The sequence below is a fragment of the Diabrotica undecimpunctata genome, chromosome 10 (assembly GCF_040954645.1).
Source record: "Diabrotica undecimpunctata isolate CICGRU chromosome 10, icDiaUnde3, whole genome shotgun sequence".
NCBI classification, from domain to species: domain Eukaryota; kingdom Metazoa; phylum Arthropoda; class Insecta; order Coleoptera; family Chrysomelidae; genus Diabrotica; species Diabrotica undecimpunctata.
The window spans coordinates 22,934,016-22,954,236 of record NC_092812.1 but is presented as its reverse complement, the minus strand read 5'-3'; the positions used below and the strand labels follow the sequence as shown (position 1 = coordinate 22,954,236).

Below are 20,221 nucleotides of genomic sequence, written 5' to 3'. Positions count from 1 at the left end.
TTTTTGATGTTCAAGTATTGATTGACAAAAATTTCAAGGAGAAATATATACATACTTTGGTATTGTTAATCATTGGAATCAATGTCGACCAAAAAGCATTGTTTGTGTTATCCCTTGAATGCAACCAATGTACTGGACAATGTGTTAAATTATTTATACTTCTTTTTATCTTTTTCTCTCTTTTTTTTTGTTCTGGTACTATTAATCTCATCGGGAAGCTCACTGAATGTGTTAAAAACACGTTTTACAATAGTGAGGACGTATATTTTGACGAAGTACATATTATACTAAGCAAACGTACCATTGTTAGATATGTTTTTAGCGAATGTGACTACATTCAACCAATTTTTAAAATGTTTATGTGTGTTATGTTTGTTTAAACATATGACTTAATAGTTTTCAAAATAATTTACAAAAGTAGTATTTTTAATTAAAAAAATAGTTTCAGTGCATTCCAGTTAAAACGTGCCACCCAAAATAGGTCAGTTAATATCGGCATTACTTACCTCTTTACATCCTATCTACATAAAAAAATTCAAGTGGGAATAATAGTCTAATTGAAAAGTCTTTCAATACTGCATCCAACCCTGTGACATTTCTAACATTAAAACAATAAGCAATATCTAAAATAAATGGATATTTAATAACTGAAAATTTATTAAATTCCGAATTATCAGGTAAAATATTGTTCTGAAACTGCTTTATGTATATGTTATCTTTCTTCTTCGCGTGCCATATCAGAATTATCCGACGTTGGCGATCACCATTGCGAAGGCTTCTCGATCTTCTGCAATATGGAATAATTGTCCTGCATTTGATATTTGTGTCCATTCACGAATGTTTTTTAACCAAGAAACTTGTTTTCTTCCTACACCTCTACGGGCCTCTATTTTACCTTTAAGGATCAGTTGTAATATTTTATATCGACTTCCCCTTACTATATGTCCCAGATAAGACATTTTTCGATGTTTACCAGTCTTTAGCAGTTTTCTATCTTTGTTTACGCTCCTTAGTACTTCTTTATTAGTTTTCTTTGCTGTCCAAGGTACCTTTAGCATTAGTTTATGAACCCACATTTCAAATGCTTCAATTTTATTCATGATCAATACTTTTAGCGTCCACACTTCTGCACTATACAAAAGTACGGACCAAATATAGCACTTAACCATTCTTTGTCTTAGTTCTAAACTGAGATGATTATTGCAAAGAAATAACTTGGTCTCTAGTTGGTCCGTTATCACAGTTCCCAAATATGTCATTTTGTGAACTTTCTCAACTTAGACTCCGTTTAATTGAAGCTGTGGATCGGGATGTGGGTCACGACTAAACACTAAAAATTTGGTTTTCTTTGAGTTTATTTTAATGCCCATTTCCCCTCCTACCTCGTGAATACGATCAAGCAGAATTTGGTGACCTTCAATATTATCTGACAGATTTACTGTATCGTCTGCATATCTAATCACATTAAGTAGTTCCCCGTTGACATTTATTCCATATGGTTGTCTCTCAAGTGCCTTTTTAAATAACTGGTCCGAGTAAACATTGAACAATGTTGGCGACAAAATGCAACCTTGTCTGGCTCCTCGTTTTATGGAGATTTAATCTGTGTAGTTATCTCAAATTTTTACGATAGCAGTTTGGTTCCAGTACAAATTTTTAATGACCCGAATATCCTTGTCATCTATTCCGATATTTTTCAGTATTTGCATTAATTTTACATGCTGTACTTTATCGAATGCCTTTTCGAAGTCCACGAAACATGTAAATACATCTTTTCTTTGGTCACGGCATTTTTGTAATAGGATGTTAAGCGCAAAAAGTACCTCCCTGGTTCCCATAGCATTTTTAAAACCAAATTGGGTATCTTCGAGATCTTCTTCGCATTTGCGTCTAATCCTGTTGTGAAGTATTCTTAGGAAAATTGTAAGAGTGTGACTCATTATGCTAATTAATCGATATTCTGAGCATTTTCTTGCATTGTGTTTTTTAGGTATTGCAACAAAGATGGATTTGAGCCAATCTGTGGAAATTACTCCGGTGTTATATATTGAATTAAAAAGTCTTACTGCAACTTTTATGTTATCATCCTCTATTAGTTTCAGCAACTCAGTTGGTGTATCATCTGGACCACAAGCTTTTCTAATTTTAGCATTATTTATAGCGTGTTCTACCTCGCATTTCATAATTTCTGGGCCGTCAGTACAGTTTTGGTAGAATTCGGCAATATTATTCCTGTCATCTTCAAACAACTCTGATATATACAGCTGCCATTCTTTTCTTATTTCGTGCTCATTTACAATAATTTTGTTTTTATTGTCAACGCGTACAGTGGGAACTCTTTTTTAAATATGTTCTTTTAGTTTTTTGTGCATATTAAATAAGTCGTGTTTAGATATTACATCCTCCATTTCGTCGCACCTTTCTCATCCATTTTTCTTTGGCTAATTTGATCTCCTTTTTTATTCTTCTCTGCAGGTGTCTATATTCTGTTTCATTAGATTTTATCAGTCGACGTTGTTCCATTAATTTCAAGATGTCGTCTGTCATCCATTTAATGGGAATTAATCAGAGGTTTAATTACTTATTTTCTGTATCCAGAACACCATCAAGTTTGTTAAAATCATTTTGCTCATTTGTTAAAATTACAGTTGCTGGTATCGACCTTCTTGTATGCTCATCTTCTCAGTTTATCTAGTATCCAGTAGCGATTTCCTCTAAACGGGCTAAATGGGCTGTGGTAGCTGACGCTTATCATAGGTTTATTTGGTGCATCAAGCGCTTTGGGGAAGGAACTTAATTTTTCCAGAAAGCTTTTTCGAGACTTTAGGTCTGCTTGGCTAAGTTTGGTGGTGATAGAAGAATCCTTCGATCCTTCTGCTTCTTTCGTTCTACCTCAGAAGTGATCTGTCTTCTGATAGAGATTCCAAATGTGGAGTATAACTCTTCGATGGGTGTCGGTTTCGGACAACCCGATATTATTCGAGCTGTTTCATTGAGACCCATGTCGACGTGTTTAGCGTGAGCAAAGTTTGCCCACACTGGTGCTCCAAATTCCACGGCGGTAAAACATAAAGACAGAGGTGGTAGGAGTGTGTGGTTGTGCTCCCCATTTTGTATTAGTTAGTTTGCAGATGATGTTATTTCTTGCGATTACTTTTTTATTGACATCTTGTCAGTGATACAGGTAAGACAGAGTTCTATTTAGACGCATGCCGAGGTTTTGCCCTGACCACGTCATTCCACCTCCAGCGCCGTTTAAGCATGCTTGTTCCTAAGGTTTTTATGGGATTCTGTTCCATTTGGTTTTCATCATAGAATAGTGCTAAGTCTTCTATAACATTTGTCAGTTTTCTTTGACTCATTGAAGGTTCTTCTCTGAACTGCCACAACTGTATCATCAGCGTAAATAAATCCCTTTGTTTGTTGGGGTATATGTTGTATATAATTGGTATGAGGACACTTTCCTGTAGGAGGAAACCTTCCACCGACTGTTCCTGGACTGGAATGTTACGTAGAAGCGCCTGTTCTGAAAGCATTTCACTAGATCTTGTGAGTAGGAAATCCTTTGTAGTTTTGTAGAGTTTCGCTAGCAGCCGTGGATGGTTAACTATATTACAGGTGGCAGTTAGGTCTATGAAAGCTACCTCTGTTATTTGTTTCCGTTCAAAACCATCTTCAATGTGTCGAATGAGGTTGAGGGTTTGGCTGCAGCAGGATTTTCTAGATCTGAAACCTGCTTCTTCTGGAATCATTTTAGTTTCAACAAATTGAGGGACCCGGTAAAGTATCATTTTTTCGAACGCTTTGAGAAAGTGGCACAAAAGAGTGTTCCCGTGTTTTGTTCCCGTATTCTATATAACCTGTTAAAAACAAATTACAATTATTGTAATATTATTTTTTGGACAAGTTTTGTCATCTATAAGGTTTACTTTCTCCTCCATATTTCACAAGCTAATTGGTTATTCCGTCTTGTCCCTATGACTTTCTGTTTTTAGCGAATTTATTGCTTTTTAGGTTGTTCTGTTGATTCTTGTTTTCCTCTCCTTAAAATAGTACCGTTAATTATCTTTCCTATCCGTTTCCTGGATTGTTATTTGGACCGTTGTGTGTTATTATTTGGACTCTGGAAATAATAACATTTCCTAACTGTAATTTGCATTCCATAAATTAAAGGGGAATTGACCTACTGTTTTTTAATGATATTTATTTTAAATAATTGTTTTTTGAGTACCAAATTTTTTCTATAAAATTATTTTAATCAAAATATGATGTATATAAATCAAAAAAATTAAAATAATTCTAAAATATTGTTAGGTAATTTTTACACAGTTGGTTGTGATGTAAAACTTACAAATCTCGTGAATGACGCTCAATTAACTTTAAAGAAAATAATGTATATATAAAATGCTCCCGAAAATGAAAGTTGTCTTTATTTGATCAGTCACAATGTCAGTTTACGCATGTGGGGTGGTGCGTTTTAATTAGAATTCACTAGATATAAAGTACAGTCATTTCTTTTTATAGTATATTTATTTCTAAATATACAGTTTCAAAGGTATATTTTCCGTATTACACAAGTGCAGATTTTAACAAGAAAGTATGTGTCCTAGTAATTATTTTAGTTAACAATATAAAATTTTAGATGTAACAATTTTTAGTAGTGCTTTTAAAGATAATGATTTTAATGCCTGCCGTGTTCTTTATACCTGATTAAAAGTACAAAGTTTAACGAAAACATACAATTTTTAATATTTATATCGTTGTTTGTATAAAAAAGAGTTAGTAGCATTTTGTAGTAATATTTTTACAAGAAGTTTATTTTCTATATCAATGATGCTCTATAAACCAAATAAAAATACAATTTTAACAAAAAAGACTTATTCAGTTGTGAAGAAAAAAATAATCGTGTGACAGTTTGTAGTAATCATAAACGTTATAAGTATCAAAATTTCTGATATATTATTAGTTAGTCGTCATACAAGAACAATTCTTAACAAAAAATATTAGATATTATTTATTTTATTGTTCACTGTATGTTCTAACAGTTTGTAATTTATCAATAAATATTTTGTGTTACGTTGTTTATAAATATGGAATACATTAAAAGTTGGCGATGACAGATGACACTATTATGACCCTAGTTGATTGCTTTATTCAAACGCATTAACTCCCAGTTTTGAGCAATGTACATTTTTAAGTAATCCATTTATATGGTACTGAAACTATTTTCCTGTGGCATATTTTTCACCTGTTTCCAGTATTTTTTTACATGACAATTTTGTTTTGACGTTTCTATTTCCAATCCAGAAATATTTTAAAAACAAAATCCTTAAATAGAGCGGGAAAAGTTTATATAACCTATAAATGTTATTTTCAATAATTGGCGGTGAAAGAAATTTGACAGTTAAACTTGCTTGGTCTCGGTCTTGGAGGCAACAACCATGTTTGCACTTTTAGAACTCCTAGTAAGGTGCTGTAAGAATTTAGTTAGTCTTATCTCAATTTTGGAAAAAGTTTTTGCTTGCGCAACAATAGCTGTCTGCGTGAATGAAAACCCTAGCATCTATTGGTACGGGTTAATCGTTGGTACATATGTTGATCCGTGTAGCTTCCTTGTAATGACGCATTGAATGAGATCATTATCTCTATTATTTTCATTGAAAGAGATGAGAAACGTTATGTTCTGCAGGAAAACGTGGATAAGAAACGTGAGTTTACTGTCTCCTGTAATATGATACCATTTTTGAAAGAGTTTAGGGTGTGGGGCAAGTGTTAAAATGATATTCAAGACCTTCCTGCTCCAATCACTTTGTCATTTAATGAGTTGTTCGTCTATTCTCGATTAAAGTTCACTGAGGATCATGAGTTCAAGCAGTTTGAAGAGTTCATGGTCAAGGGTCTGTGATATTTTTCATGATGTGGATGACGGATCTAAGTTCAAAATTATTGAAAGTTTCACTGGTTCCATCCTCTCTCGTTGTGAGTTTTTGGTTTGCATTTTTTCCATGCAGAGTTTTAAGATTCTTTGCTATTGCAACGAAATACCCTCATTAAAAAAGCTAGTTTTATTCTTCTTTTAATGTGGTATACCCAATTTTGACTGTAAGCATCTCATCTGCATGTGTAGCTGTTGTGTATCATTAAGTGTACTTTTATGTACTTGTGTAACTCGCCATATATTGCTTTTTTCCTTTTCTAGTCAACCAAGACCATGGCAATTACAAACAAAAGTTTACATAACCTTTCCCGGTGGCAAAACCGTTTTATTTTCTTTGTATTTCCATTTTTTTGATTCAGGATATTGGTGGACCAGGTTGGTCCACCAACTGAGTTGGTCTGTGTCGTTTTAACTGATAAGAACCACGTGTTCAAGTCGAGCAAAGAAACATGTTGCTCTTTAATTATTAAATTTTTATCCAATGTCATCGACCTAGAGTCACCTTAGAATTGAAATTTGGAACAATGTAAAACCATATATTGATGTCAGAGCTACAATTTTAGTGTTAGCTTCAATTACAAAAGAAGGCACTGAAGATGATTTGATCTAGATCGAAAACGTCACGTTATGCTACTGTATAAATTTTGACGACACTTCTTTTGAAAGTTTTAATATGTTTTATACCTAAATACAAATGTGAAGTGTTTTACTTCTGTATCAGTTTTTTTAAACGATGGTATACAGCCAACTACTGGGATTTTCCCATTAATATGTAATATTCAGTGTTGTTTTGTTTTCCATTATGTTTACAAATTGCATTCAAACTATTAAGGTACTAGTACAAATTAGAGGGCTAAAAAATGCATGCGTATTTTCAAAAATTTTGCTCAACTCCTTTTTAATATTAGAATCGAACATGATTTATATTATTTTATCTTTGAATTAAAAAAAAATGTTTTTTAGTTCCCATAAATAGCCCTAGGAACGCTTAAGTTAATGTCCCAAAAAAGGTGTACAGTTCCCGTCATATAAAACTGGTACACTTTTTTTTTCCAATGTAAACCTGTGTTCAGACTTGACACAATGGTTCGTGAATCAATTCGTTGTTGCCATCACAGATAACGTTGGAATTGCACTAAATATAAATAAAAAAAGAACGTTAAAAAATGTTTGAAGTTTTTATATAGGTATTATTATTATCATTAACAACAAAAAACCGTATCCAATAAATTTAATAACCAGAGAGAGGATTGAGTTAATGCCCAATATGTTTAAAGGATCTTTAAACGTAGGGTATTGGGATAGGGAACATTAGAATGCAACTACTGTAATTTTATAATGTGTCTGTCGTACAGCCCTCCTTTTAGCTGATATGATACAATATTTTCGTTGAAGTGGCCACGTTGCCCTAGAAATTAGAATGACATATATGACAAGATCAACTTACACAACTTGAAAAACACGATTTTCGGTTATAAGAGTTGTACCAGTTTTTTATGATGTGAACGGTACACGGTACGCTACCCACTGACCCAACTAGTATGGACGACCGTTCAAGATGGAAGCAAGTTGTGCAGTCAGCCAAAACCAACCCCGGGTTGTAGTGCTACGAGAAGAAGAAGAAGGGTACATGTTTTTGAGAAATTAACTTAGGCGCCCCCTAGGGCTATTTATGGGAACTAAAATTTTTTTTGTTTTACTCAAAAATAAAATCATGTTGTTATCTAATAACGGAGCTGAGAACTTTTTTTGAAGCCTTATAATCTGTATTAGTACAATAAAGAATCAACCATGGGTTTGGAGGTAATGAGATTCATTTTTTTATATTAAGTAAATTTTATTTTTATAATCCTTCACATTGTCATTACATATAAAGATACATTTTAATATGTGTAATACACGCTTCTAATCTTTACTAACAGAAATGTTCTTACGAAATATTTTTAAATATTTTACCAACCCTAAAAAATTTGCATGTCATTTAATAAAAACTTACTAAGATAATAATTGGCAAATGTAAATAAATGTATCTCTTAAACCAAGGGTTGCATTAAATGTATATAAATGTACTTTATTTTGTGTGATGAAAAATGTCGTGATTTTACACATTTTTTCAAAAATATAGATCAGCTTTTTTTGGCGCTTTGTATTTTAAACTATCCTCTAGCTTCTATTTTAAACACATCGAAGATACTTCTATATGTACTGCCAAATATTTCTCGTCAACTCCCTCCTTTATATGGATTCATTACTCAAAAAGATCAATTCAAATATCTTCGAATCTATTTGCATCCTGTAAGTATACTGATTCTGTAATTTTTTTATAAAATTATTTACTCACAATATTGGTAATATTTGCATAAATCCGTTGTGTAATAATCTATTCGTGTTGAGGGGCGTGAATTTGTGGAAGAATTACTTTTATAATTACCTACTATTATTATCCTCTAAAATTACTTACAAAATAAATATTATATGAACTCTGTAAATAGCAGATATCTTTCAATTATAACAGATACTTCTGCTACATAGACCATTGGAATGGATTTGAGAAGGTACTGTATGGTAATATGGAGAAAATTCTAATAAACACAAGAATAGGTGGTAAGGATATACTTATAATTTCTAATTCTTTTGAAATCAATATAATTATATCTGGATAGAGAAAGAAATATCGTGAATAAGTTATAGGAAGTGTGTCAGAACTAACTGTGATTTTTTTTATTAGATATTTGCTTGATTGTAAGATTACACTGTCTAATTTAGAGGACTATCCATTACATTATTTTGAATTATCTGGACGTATTTTAGTCCTTATAATTGGTATGTCCCGTTTTAATTATTTTTATATTTCTCAGGCTTCTTAGAAACATATTTAAGAGTTTAACTCTTCTCTTTTTTATGTATATTAGGGTGGACACCTCTACCGCTTTCTTCTGAAAAAACGATTCACCAGATCTGTATATTTTCTATGTAGCATGAAAGTAGTTGCTCAATAATTTTATCATTCGATAAGAGATGGCGCTGTTTGGTTCGTGGTTTTATTTGCTAAAGATGTTACTACTGTTTAATGAACACGTATGAACTTTCATGTGGGTCTATCAATAATATTTTTCACAATGGGAATAGTTGAATAACGTGAGGTGATAAGATTTTTAGTTTTGGACTGTATGACTTCACCTTCAAAATACAGTATAGTTTTGAAAGATCGTTGATTACCCGACAGATATTTAGTAGACTCTATAGAAAAAGGGTGCTGTATTCGCTAACGATGGAACAAAAACACATTCAAATGCGATTTTCTCACCAACATTTGGAGCGTTTTAGAAAGGATAAAAGGGATTTTCTTCAGCGTTTAATCACTATAGATGAAACTTGAATCTGCTATCATGATCCAAGTTGGGACGTCGGCACCGAAACATGTTCAAAATTCATCCAAAACAGTGTTTGCATAAATTTTTTGGGATGCAAAAGGGATTCTGCTCGTGGATTACCTCCAAACTAGTAAAAACTCCTTGTTACTGTAACGTTTTGTTACTTGTTTTCCTATTTTACATCACTATTGTAGATTCTTGCACCCCACTCTTCTATGCACCAGGCAGGGGTAAGACTACAGCCTGAGTTGCGTGTTTCCTCTGCCTTATCTCTTGTAGACAGATGTCCATCCGGAAAAGTACTTTAGGCCTCTTCCGTATTGAGATGTGCAGAGCAGCGAGTTCCAGTAGGCCCTTCTATGTACCTATTAGAGCCCCTATAATTCAAAGGCAAGGAAGTCTTTGCACCTGGCTTTATTTGAGAATGGCACTTTTTTTTGCTGTACCTATCGCTACCATACCACTGATGCATATGTAATTGTTGGTTTAACCACCATATGTTATAAATCCAATATAAAATGTCTATAGTACATTTGAAAATGATTGGTAGCACAGTCTAAATACAGCGTTGGTCAATGCAGAAAAAACGTAATAATTGATACCTTCTTATCTGAATTTTCATCCGAATTTAATATGACCACCCCGATAAACCTCAAATACAATATATCATAAAATAAAGATGAGCAAACCCCAAGGGATTAAGAAATAACTGAACGCCTCAGTGACGGAGGCGTTCATCATGTACATTTAACACTAAAGTTTTCATTGGTACGGTTAAATGACGTTTGTGACATTTTTACTACACAAGTTCACTTATTAATATCAATATTTATTATAGAAATAACAAATCTGCGTGTTAAAATCACAGGACTTTACAAACACAACCTGTTAATATTAACCAAAATTATTCACAACACGTTCTGCCGCTTGGAAATTTTAATCCTTTCTAAGAAAGTTGAGGGCTTATAAATTGACGCTGTCCTTTTTGGAAATTGTAAATATTTTGTACATGCAGAGATTACGTAATTATATCATTTGTCGATTAAAATGACTACAAAATTTATGACAAGAATTAAAATAAATCGGTTTGTTTAAAAATGTTAGGTAAAATCTAAACATTTTCAGAACAATGCTGAATATTTTATTTTAGAAAATCTTCGTCAGTGTTTTATGATGTTATATTGGGTTTTATCTCACGTGCAATAATATTTGTGCTATCAATCATTTTTAAATGTCCTATAGTGTTAAACTCCACATTTATCCAATAAGGTAATATTACGCTAAGATACTTTACTTCACGCTCCAGATTTGTGTCATTCAGAATTCTTCCTTCTGGCAAATTCCATGGTTTTGCACTTCTGGAGTACTTATGTTAAGCCCTATTTTATTTTCTGTAACCACATTCTAAGCTTGTTGAATTATGTGTCTAAATTAAATTTACCGTGGGCTAAGTTGGCCAAATTATCCGCATAGAACAAGAAATGATCGCTGTCGTTGCTGAGTCTAGCTATTAACCCATACATGACTAGATTTCAAAAGGGAGGAAATAAGACTACGAAGAGCTTCTGGCTGATCTGTGCTGACACTGTACCTCCCAGTATCGTTACGTACATCACAAGGCTCGTTAACATGTAGTCCATCTACTTGCAGCCTGTTTCTTTAAGTCCTTTCAGCCGAATCGCCCTTTTGATTGTTTCTTAGGAGGTGTTGTCGACTGTTGTCTCTATATCCAGATAAGAAAAGACCTGGTTCGCTGAAAAAGAATTAATTTTTCATCATCATAACGCATCCTCACACAGCTCAATAAACCATTGCGAAAATCACTTAATTAAAGTAACATTCACCCAATTCGTTCTATCGATCTATTCGATCTAGCTCCCCTGACTTTTGGCTGTCTGATATCTCAAAAAACTCGTGCGCCGGGTTCGATTTTCATCAAACGAAGAGGTATTTGCAGGACATTTCAGGCATGGAATCCATGGATTAGAATATTGGAACAAATATAATGAAAGTTCAGGAAGATATCAGATAACACAGTGTATTTGAAACCATACAATCGTGTTTTTCTTATTGAAAGGCAAAGCTTATTGAATAACCTACTATTTGCAATATTTTATTTGATTAATTCGATATCATGCAAAATGGTACAAGTGTTTGAGTATATTCACAAGTTTATGTTAGATTATCTCATTACTAATTTTACAAAAACTATTTCATGCATTACTAAACGCTGTCATTTTTAAAGTGCATGCTTTAAACTGTTACAATAGATCATTTCAACAAAAGTATAAGTATTGTACTTCATCATTGCTTCGCGATAATCGCTTTCTGTGTACATGCTCTCGTGGATGTGTGTGTTTCATTGTTTTAAACATCATCACTGCAAAACAGAACATATTTGAAATTTTAACAATGTATAAACTAAATTGTAATGTAAAGTTTTTAATATCTGATGATATTTATTGATGTTCGTTAGTAAAACAACGTTGTCAATGGTTTATTCGCCAAATGATCTGCCGTTTTAAATAAATGTATATAAATATATATATATATATATATATATATATATATATATATATATATATATATATATATATATATATATAAATACTGAAAAAATACTGATTAAACAAATGTAACATTTTGCAAATTTATAGAAAACTCTTTGTTCTGACCGTTATGCTGTTTATTTTATCGTATTATTTATATTCTTCAAATTAGTTCTTCAACTTCCAACATTTTCTCTTTCTCTAGTCTTATATATGCTAATTTTCGTCTTTCAATGTTTAGCTTAGACGACTCTTTCTACGTATCGTCGGTTAATTTCTGGTATCGCGGTCTTTGGTAATAATGGTGTGAACTATTGTGGTATCTGCACCCTTCCAGATATGTCATTATTTATGCAGTAGTCGATTTTCATGTTGGTTTTGACATTATGTTGGATTATTATTCGTGTCCTGGACCTATCATAGTCACTACTCGGTGATACTGACACATTTAATTTATTTTGTTAATCTTGTAAGCCTATACGATATAAGCAGAGCCTCTAGACATTTCCATACAATTACCAAATATTAATTGAACACTACAGACGGAAAATGTTATTAATCATACTTTAAAAATAATGTATAATTATAACTTATAATTAGTTCATATAAGAGACCTTTAATAGATTGAAATGAAGTACTACCAGCCAGATCTAGGTGACAGACAAGAATAAATAAAACATTAATTTCAATATTTTTTAACGTTGTAAATAAATTCAATGATTTATTGATAAATTTTGAACAAAATACCTTGAAATACAGTAAAAAATAATTTTTTAATAATAAGTTTTAATTAAACAATAACGTAACCCTCAAATATAAACATTCAGAGTTAATATCTTAATCCTTTGATATTCTTACTTCACAAATTTACGAACAGCAAATAATACCAATCATCATCAACTAGCCTCTAACGTACACTGCTGAACATAGGCCTCTCGCATGCTTTTCCACTTAGTCCGATTTTGCGCCATCTGAATCCAATTTGTAGTCACTCTTTTTATGTCATCTGTCTATCTCGTTGGGGGTCGACCTCTATTTCTGTTAGCTTGTATTCGGGGTCTCCATTCCAAAATTCTTTTTGTCCACCGGTCATCAACTGATCTTGCTACCTGCCCAGTTCCACTTTGGTGTTGTTATCCTTTCAATAACGTCTGCTACTCCTGATCTTATGCGTATAGTAGCATTGGGTATTCTATCACGTAGAGAAATCCCTAACCTTATTCTCTCCAATGCCCTTTCCGCAACTTGTAGTTTACTCACTGTTGTTCTTGTGAGTGTTAGGATTTCTGCACCGTAGGTCATCACTGGCAATAACACTGATTAAATACTTTTCTTTTCAGACACATGGAGTCTTAGACCTAAAAATATCCTTCATCTTTCCAAATGCAGCCCAAGCGAGGTTTATTCTTCTTTTCAGCCCGATTGTTTGGTTGTCTCGACTTATTCTGATCTCATGGCCCAAGTATTTATAGGAGTCAACTGGCTCAATATCTTTGTCTTCTACTGAGATGTTTTTGTTGTGGACTAAATTTGTCATAAATTGTGTTTTTGAAAAATTTATTTTAAGACCAACTCTTTTTGTGGCAGTATGGAGTTCTTGGAGCATTATCTGTGCCTGATCAAAGCTGTCTGCAATAAGAACGATAAGAACGATCATACTTAATCATGATCAATACCAATCGCACAGAATGAATTTTCATGACCAAAAGTCCTTATTTATTCTTCAAACACGTATGGGACAAATACACACAAATTAGAAATGTTTGGAAAGGGAAAAACCCCGCCCATTGTGACGTCAGAGCTTAGGTAGTCTATTGTAAAATACATTATAGGAGCACAATGTTTATCAGCGTTTACTAGAAAAAACTGAGCAAATTTATTACAAAAGGAATAAGGTTGTCGGTAAAACACACAAAAATGACAAATATGTGAATACGTTGACTTCATATAAACCAACTACAGTTTCTGCCATCAGGTGCCTGAAAAGATATACCGACAAAAGATAATTAAAAATAAAAATGATCAAGCAGTAATCGTCCAACAAACACATGTCTTTCTACTTTTTGAATTTGGATGCGGATACAAAGTGTGAAGTGAGATATATTCAGCGTTAAATTTAAATTAGAGTGACATAATATTACTGTACAAAATTTACTTAGGTATTGAGGTATTGATGTATCAGTACGTATACTGATAAATCAATATCTCTATGACGGTAGATGATCACACTTTTATTTGTAATTGTGGTTTTAATGTAGGTATACTGTAGGTTTTAATATAACATGTTATGCTTCATCATCATCAATTGCGTTACAACTTTTCGTGAGTCTTTGTCTTTATTATTGCCTTCAATTCTTGTCGGACCTGTGCCACTATTTCGGTTCCGACCTACAGATCTTCTATCTGGTCACTAGATCTTCACCTAGATACTCCTAGTATTTATCTAGTCACTACTAGGGCTGTGTTCTTCTTCCAAATTTAAATTAAAAATTATTGAGCTTTACCTAAATGATGTATGTAATAAAAAACATATTTTTTATTAGCTATTAGAAATCATCTTAATGACCCATTTCCCAAGTAGCCAAGTAGCGTCCTTATAATAAGATTAAAATAATAAATAAAACAATATTATTTGTTAAAATTTATACATTTGTGCAGATTTTGGTAACGATTTGCAAATAGACAGCAAAATTATTATAAAAAATAAATTTTACATGCATTATCGAATACTCATTTTATTTAGACGTATTTTGTTTAATGGGAATATTTTGGCTCACGTAATCTGATTCTGGTCTATATATCTGTCTGTACATAATATCAACCAATTTTGCTGAGTTGTTATAAGGGAGATTTAAATTTGAGACTTAAACGATATACCATTTGGCAGTAAATCTTGATTCGGTATAATACCAATTTTTAAATTTAATTATTCCTATTTACTGTAGTTTGTTTGCGTTAAATATAGGAGGCGCACATTCAGGCATGCTCACAATACTCACGCGCACAATTTAGGCATGCTATACCATACTAGATTTAGAAGCTGGTTAAATATATGGTGGTAAGTAGCTTTAGCGCTTATTTATCTTAATTTTGCCACACAGCTAATTAAATATTTTTTTTATTTTGGTGGCGGTGATTTAGTTTATTAATTCTTACACACCTAATACTTGCTAGATGCTAATAATAGTCTAAAATTCGACTTTCATTGTTCATGTTTTATCTATGATGATAAAATTGAATTTTAATGAAATATTTCAATTGTCTGACTGTTGTTTAAATTTCAGGCATTTACTTTACTACCCCAGATATTTTGTGAAAATATTGATTTGATTAGTTTTCGGGAGTTTTTAGTGAATATTTTTTTTAAACTCTGATTTTACTAGTTTTTTTTTTATGATTTCCCACCTTATTTTTAATGATTTTGTTGCGAACATTGGTCTATTTCTCTTCTTCCAATTATATACTGTTTTCCCTTTGCCTGCTTAAGTAAAATATACAGTGTGAACCAAAAGTTTGGGAACGCGTAATTATCTCTTAGAAGGATGGTCCGAATTGCACAAACACCAGGATACGCCTAATCTGCAATATGGAGATTTCAAATTTGATGCTTGCAATGATATCATTAGTCACTTTGATTTTTTAAATACAAGACCCTGTATATTGCATCTTTATTGAAATCTCCACTTCAATAGCAGTTCAACCACATACAATACTTTCGTCTTTATGTTGTCAGGAACATCTTAATAAGATAAAACAGAATGTCTAGAAACGCAAAATCGTCATAACAAGTTTTTTGAATTTTTTAATTTACAAATACCACTTTTATCAAGAGTGTTCATCCTATCTTTGGTGTTGATGTGGAACCTAAAGTGTTGTGTGACTTTAAGGAAATTTTGATCTCTTCAATTGTAGAAGTAAAAAGTTTTTTGGAAATGTTGCTGATATAAGTAAAGGAGGTATAAATAACGCCGGACAAGTAGCATTTCATAATTATTTCTTGTTAAATTACCTTCTATAAAAAATAGCTCAATTAACTGAGTACCCACTATACTCGACCATAAATTTAGTTGTTTGGTCTTTGAATATGATTTTCACGTATCCAGTGTGGATTTACCTCATTTCTATACCTTAAATTTTGGCGATTTACATTCCCACACAGTGTAAATCTTGCTGCGTTGAAAAAACATATCTTGTTAACGAAGTTCTCAGCAGTTACAATTATATTCATTTTCCTCATCATTAGAACAGGAATTCGTTTTTATTTTTATTAAAAACCATCTTTATTGTATAGCTTTTAAAATCACATAAAACAACTGTCAGTTTTAGCTATTAATACAATTTATTTTACAAAACTTTTTAATGAACATGGTTCTGAAACTACTTTCTTGTGGCATGGTTAACTTAAATATTATGTTTTTTATGGGATTTCTTATATGGAGTTATATGGGACACTTATATGGAGTTCCAAAAAATCACAAAGTTAATGTGCTGCTCAGACCGATTTGGAGCAGCATGGGTTCCCCTTGTAGCAGACTGTCAAAGTTCCTCCTAGACATAATACAACCTCTAGCACACAACACAACATCTGTCCTCAAAACCTCACAAAATTTCATGCAAAAACTAGCAGAAATTAATTACAATTCTAACAAAATGCTAGTGAGTTTTTATATCATTACCTTTGATGTTTTTCACCAATGTACCATCGGAAAAACTTAAAAATAAAAAGAGGCAAACTAGAGAGGGATGATGAAACAAAAACCAAACTGAATATATCAGCTATCATGGAGCTACTTACACTCTGCACAAATAACACATATTTTCAGCTTGATAATGATTACTATAAGCAAAATTTCAAATTAGCCATGAGTTCATCCTTTTCTCCATTATTAGCAGATATATTCATGGAGGATTTCGAACACAACATTGTACATAAACAAGATAAACAACCCAGTATAGTTGAGATATGTAGATAATGTGTTCTCCATTTGGCCCCACGAATCAGAAGCATTGGATAAATTTCTGATGATATCAACAATAAAGAAGAATTAATCAAATTCACCATGGAACAAGAAGACAATAACACACTTCCTTTTCTGGACGTGCTAATCACAAAAGAAGACACTGGGTATGCAACCAAAGTCTACAGAAAACTAACCCACACCAACAGATATTTAAATTACCAGTCTAACCATAACATAAACATTAAAAAAAGAAATCATCAAATCCCTATATGACAGAGCCCGAAGCTTTTGCTCTAATGAAAATGCATTTCAGGAAGAGAAAAACCTGCTAACAAAGGTTCTGACTAAAAATGACCACCCGCTGTCATTTATAAACGAGGAATTTTACAAGATTGAAGAAAGAAAACAACATAACACCACAAATAATCTAGAAACACTCACGATGAAAAAACTGACTCAAAGATGACCACAATACTATATGTAAAGGGCTTTTAAAAACGATTTTTGGATTGGAAATCGAAACGTCAAATATTAGTTAATTAAAAATGTTATTTTTATCATAATCACAACCAGTAATTTGTGGCTTAATCCCATAAAAAACATAAAATTAATTTTTCAATAAACGTCAAGCTATTGTTAGTTTTATGAATTAATGTCAAAATAACAGCATTCTTTATTTACTGAATTACTTCAAAACTGTTTGGCACTGAAAAGTTTTATTTATTTAAGACCTTCGTCACTAGATAAAATACCAAGTGTTACATACGGTTGACCTCGTTTTGAAGCGAGGATTCCAATAATAATAAAATATACAGAGTGTTGTATTTAACAAACCAAAGTGACTAATGATATCAAAAAAATGGTAAGTCTGGCAACATTGCAAGCATCAAATTTGAAATCTTCATATGGCAGAATACGTGTATAGTAGCGCAGAGATACTTAGGCGTTTCCAAACTTTTGTTCCACTCTGTATATTCTTGTTACGCTTAGACTATTGTGAAGTTGTCATCTTCTTTTTGATCACAAGAGCCAAGCAATGTGAAAAATTGTAGCTTGAAACTGCCTGTTAAGAGTTTTCATTTTCTTCCACAAAATTCTCTAATTCATGCGAAGAGTTTTGCTTCTAGAGTTTTTGCAGAAGAGTATTTATATTTTTTTATATATTTGTTATGTATGATGTATTTTTTATGTATTTATATATTTTTCTTGTTCCTATTTTTCTACTATATACAACTCTGCTTGTTAATTAGCGGATTGATACCTCTATGGAAAGTTGCCAATCTATCTTTTGCGCGATCGGTCAATACCTATATTGTTTGCTGCTATTTTGATCCCTCTGGTTTCCTCCACTATGTTTATGTGATCATTCCATTCTTTTATATCTTTAGTATCCACATCCTTGTGATAGAAGATTGAGAAGCCTTCGCAATCATGATTGCCAACGTTGGATAAGTCTGATATGTCACGCGAAGAAGATTATCCACAATTTACATCTGGTTGGTGCTTTGCTAATTACTATTGTTTGTATTGGTTTTCTGGATTGAAATCGCCATATTAAATTCTTTTGCTCTTGTGTTAACTGTGTGAATTAGATAGTCTGTAGAATATCTTCATCTTGGGCTATCAATATTGAAAAACAGAGTATTGAAAAAAACAATATTAAGAAACAAAGAAAGACTTCTTTGTTTCTCATTCTATATTATGCTTTTCCTTTGTTGGCGCTTTTAACTCCATCCACGATTAACTTGAAGAGCATAGAGCTTAATAAGTTCCCTTGTCATATTCCGTTGTCTATGTCTATAGGTGCTGTCAGTTATCCATCTATTCTGACTTCCATCTTGTTGTTTTGGTAGATATTTTCAATAGTTTTTATGATATCGAAGGCAACTTATCTATTATACAAAAGAGGAATTACATATTTGAATCTTAATTCGTCTTAATACTTTCATTAAGTCGATCAGACATAGAAATATGCTGGTCTGTTATACATACATAAATAATGATATTTCTTTAATTTGCTTTATAACAAGTTATTTTATTAGTAGTATCTAGTGCATCTATCGATCATATAGTGCATCTATCGATCTTAGAGTACGAAAACCTTGTTGTTTATCTGATAAGCTTATCCTCTGATTTATTGGTTTTTACAACATATTAGTTGTAACTGTCATATCTGATCTTTTGATATTAGTTTAAATATTTCATTTGTCAACTATTTTTTTTTGGTAGCTTTTTTTCGATTTTGCTAAATTTTTTGAATGTATTATTTCAGCCTTTGTAGTATTTTACCCTATATTATGTTCTACATATTGTCCATGCTTTCTACATTTCTTCTTGAATGCATTCTTGGCCCCTGCTTAGCTTGTCTTTCAGTAGAGTATGGGCCACTTAGACCTGGGAAAATTTTGCATCCGAATAACCTTGCAAGCTCCTCCCACTTTGACGCCACACGCGTGTTTCTCTTATTTATCCTCGACTAAAATCGTGACCGTACCACGCTGTTGTTCAGGGATTAAAAATGACGACCGTATTTTTCGCAGACCAATAAAAATGTCAACGTATTATTCTATTTTCGTAGCATACAAATGACGCCACCTGTCAAATGTCGTATGTCACTTCTTTAGCATTCTAATAGTCTTCTTTTCGTCTGTAATGTCTTCCGTCATTTTGCGTTTGTGAAATCGTTTTTACGTGTCATCTCGAAAAGCTTACAATGCTATCGAGATACCAAATTTTCCCAGGGCCACGTGGCTTATCAACGTGGCTGTTCCAAAATGTTTTTATCATCCTATAATTCAGGATTTTTATTTGAAAATTGAGAAATCTCAATTGGGCCCACAATACTCTCAATAATTGATGTCGGTGTACATGAGATCTGTGACGTCATCACAAAAAAAATTAAATAGATCAGATGGGTGAATAAGTGTGCCTGGTATTATCTTTCCGATTTCATCAACTAAGATATTATAATACTATTGTGTATATCGTTCTGAAGCTTTTTTCTTGTGACATCTTAATACAATTTACTATTTTTTGTTGGGAATAAGCCACGATTTAAACTTTAAAATAAGTTTATTTGGTGTTTTCATTTCCACTCCGGAAATCATTCTCAAAGTAGAAATCATTAATAAATTAAATAAAATAGAAAGAAAATACCACCATTAGTAAGTCAATAACATATCAAGGATATATTATTCATGTTTTAAAAAAATGTATATAAAATCAGAGTTTGGTGTTGGGAGTAAACTCGAATGAACTATCTTCCAATAAAGTCGTCCCAGGAGCGCACCTAAAAAATATTGACAGTATCAATTTACAATGTATAATGTATATATAAATAAAATTAAATTATTAGAAGAATTTTTTACCAATAAAAAAAAACAAAATTCGTTTAATTTC

At 32.3% G+C, this 20,221-nt stretch overlaps 2 protein-coding genes across 4 annotated transcripts in view; one reads left to right on the top strand and one right to left on the bottom strand.

Annotated features, from left to right (window-relative positions):
• gpp (DOT1 like histone lysine methyltransferase grappa) overlaps positions 1-20,221 on the top strand; it is a 131,360-nt gene that overhangs the window by 98,697 nt on the left and 12,442 nt on the right. The window contains exon 9 of one of the 3 annotated variants that reach the window (XM_072546017.1): positions 14,827-14,919. The exons of the other annotated variants lie outside the window; for them this stretch is intronic. Within the exon in view, the coding sequence (XP_072402118.1) occupies positions 14,827-14,873 (47 nt within the window). The 3' untranslated portion in view covers positions 14,874-14,919. The remainder of the gene's footprint in view (positions 1-14,826; positions 14,920-20,221) is intronic. 3 annotated transcript variants of the gene reach the window in all.
• LOC140452009 (lachesin-like) overlaps positions 19,899-20,221 on the bottom strand; it is a 461,558-nt gene continuing 461,235 nt past the window's right edge. Inside the window, exon 9 of the mRNA XM_072546020.1 lies at positions 19,899-20,111. Within this exon, the coding sequence (XP_072402121.1) occupies positions 20,014-20,111 (98 nt within the window). The 3' untranslated portion in view covers positions 19,899-20,013. The remainder of the gene's footprint in view (positions 20,112-20,221) is intronic.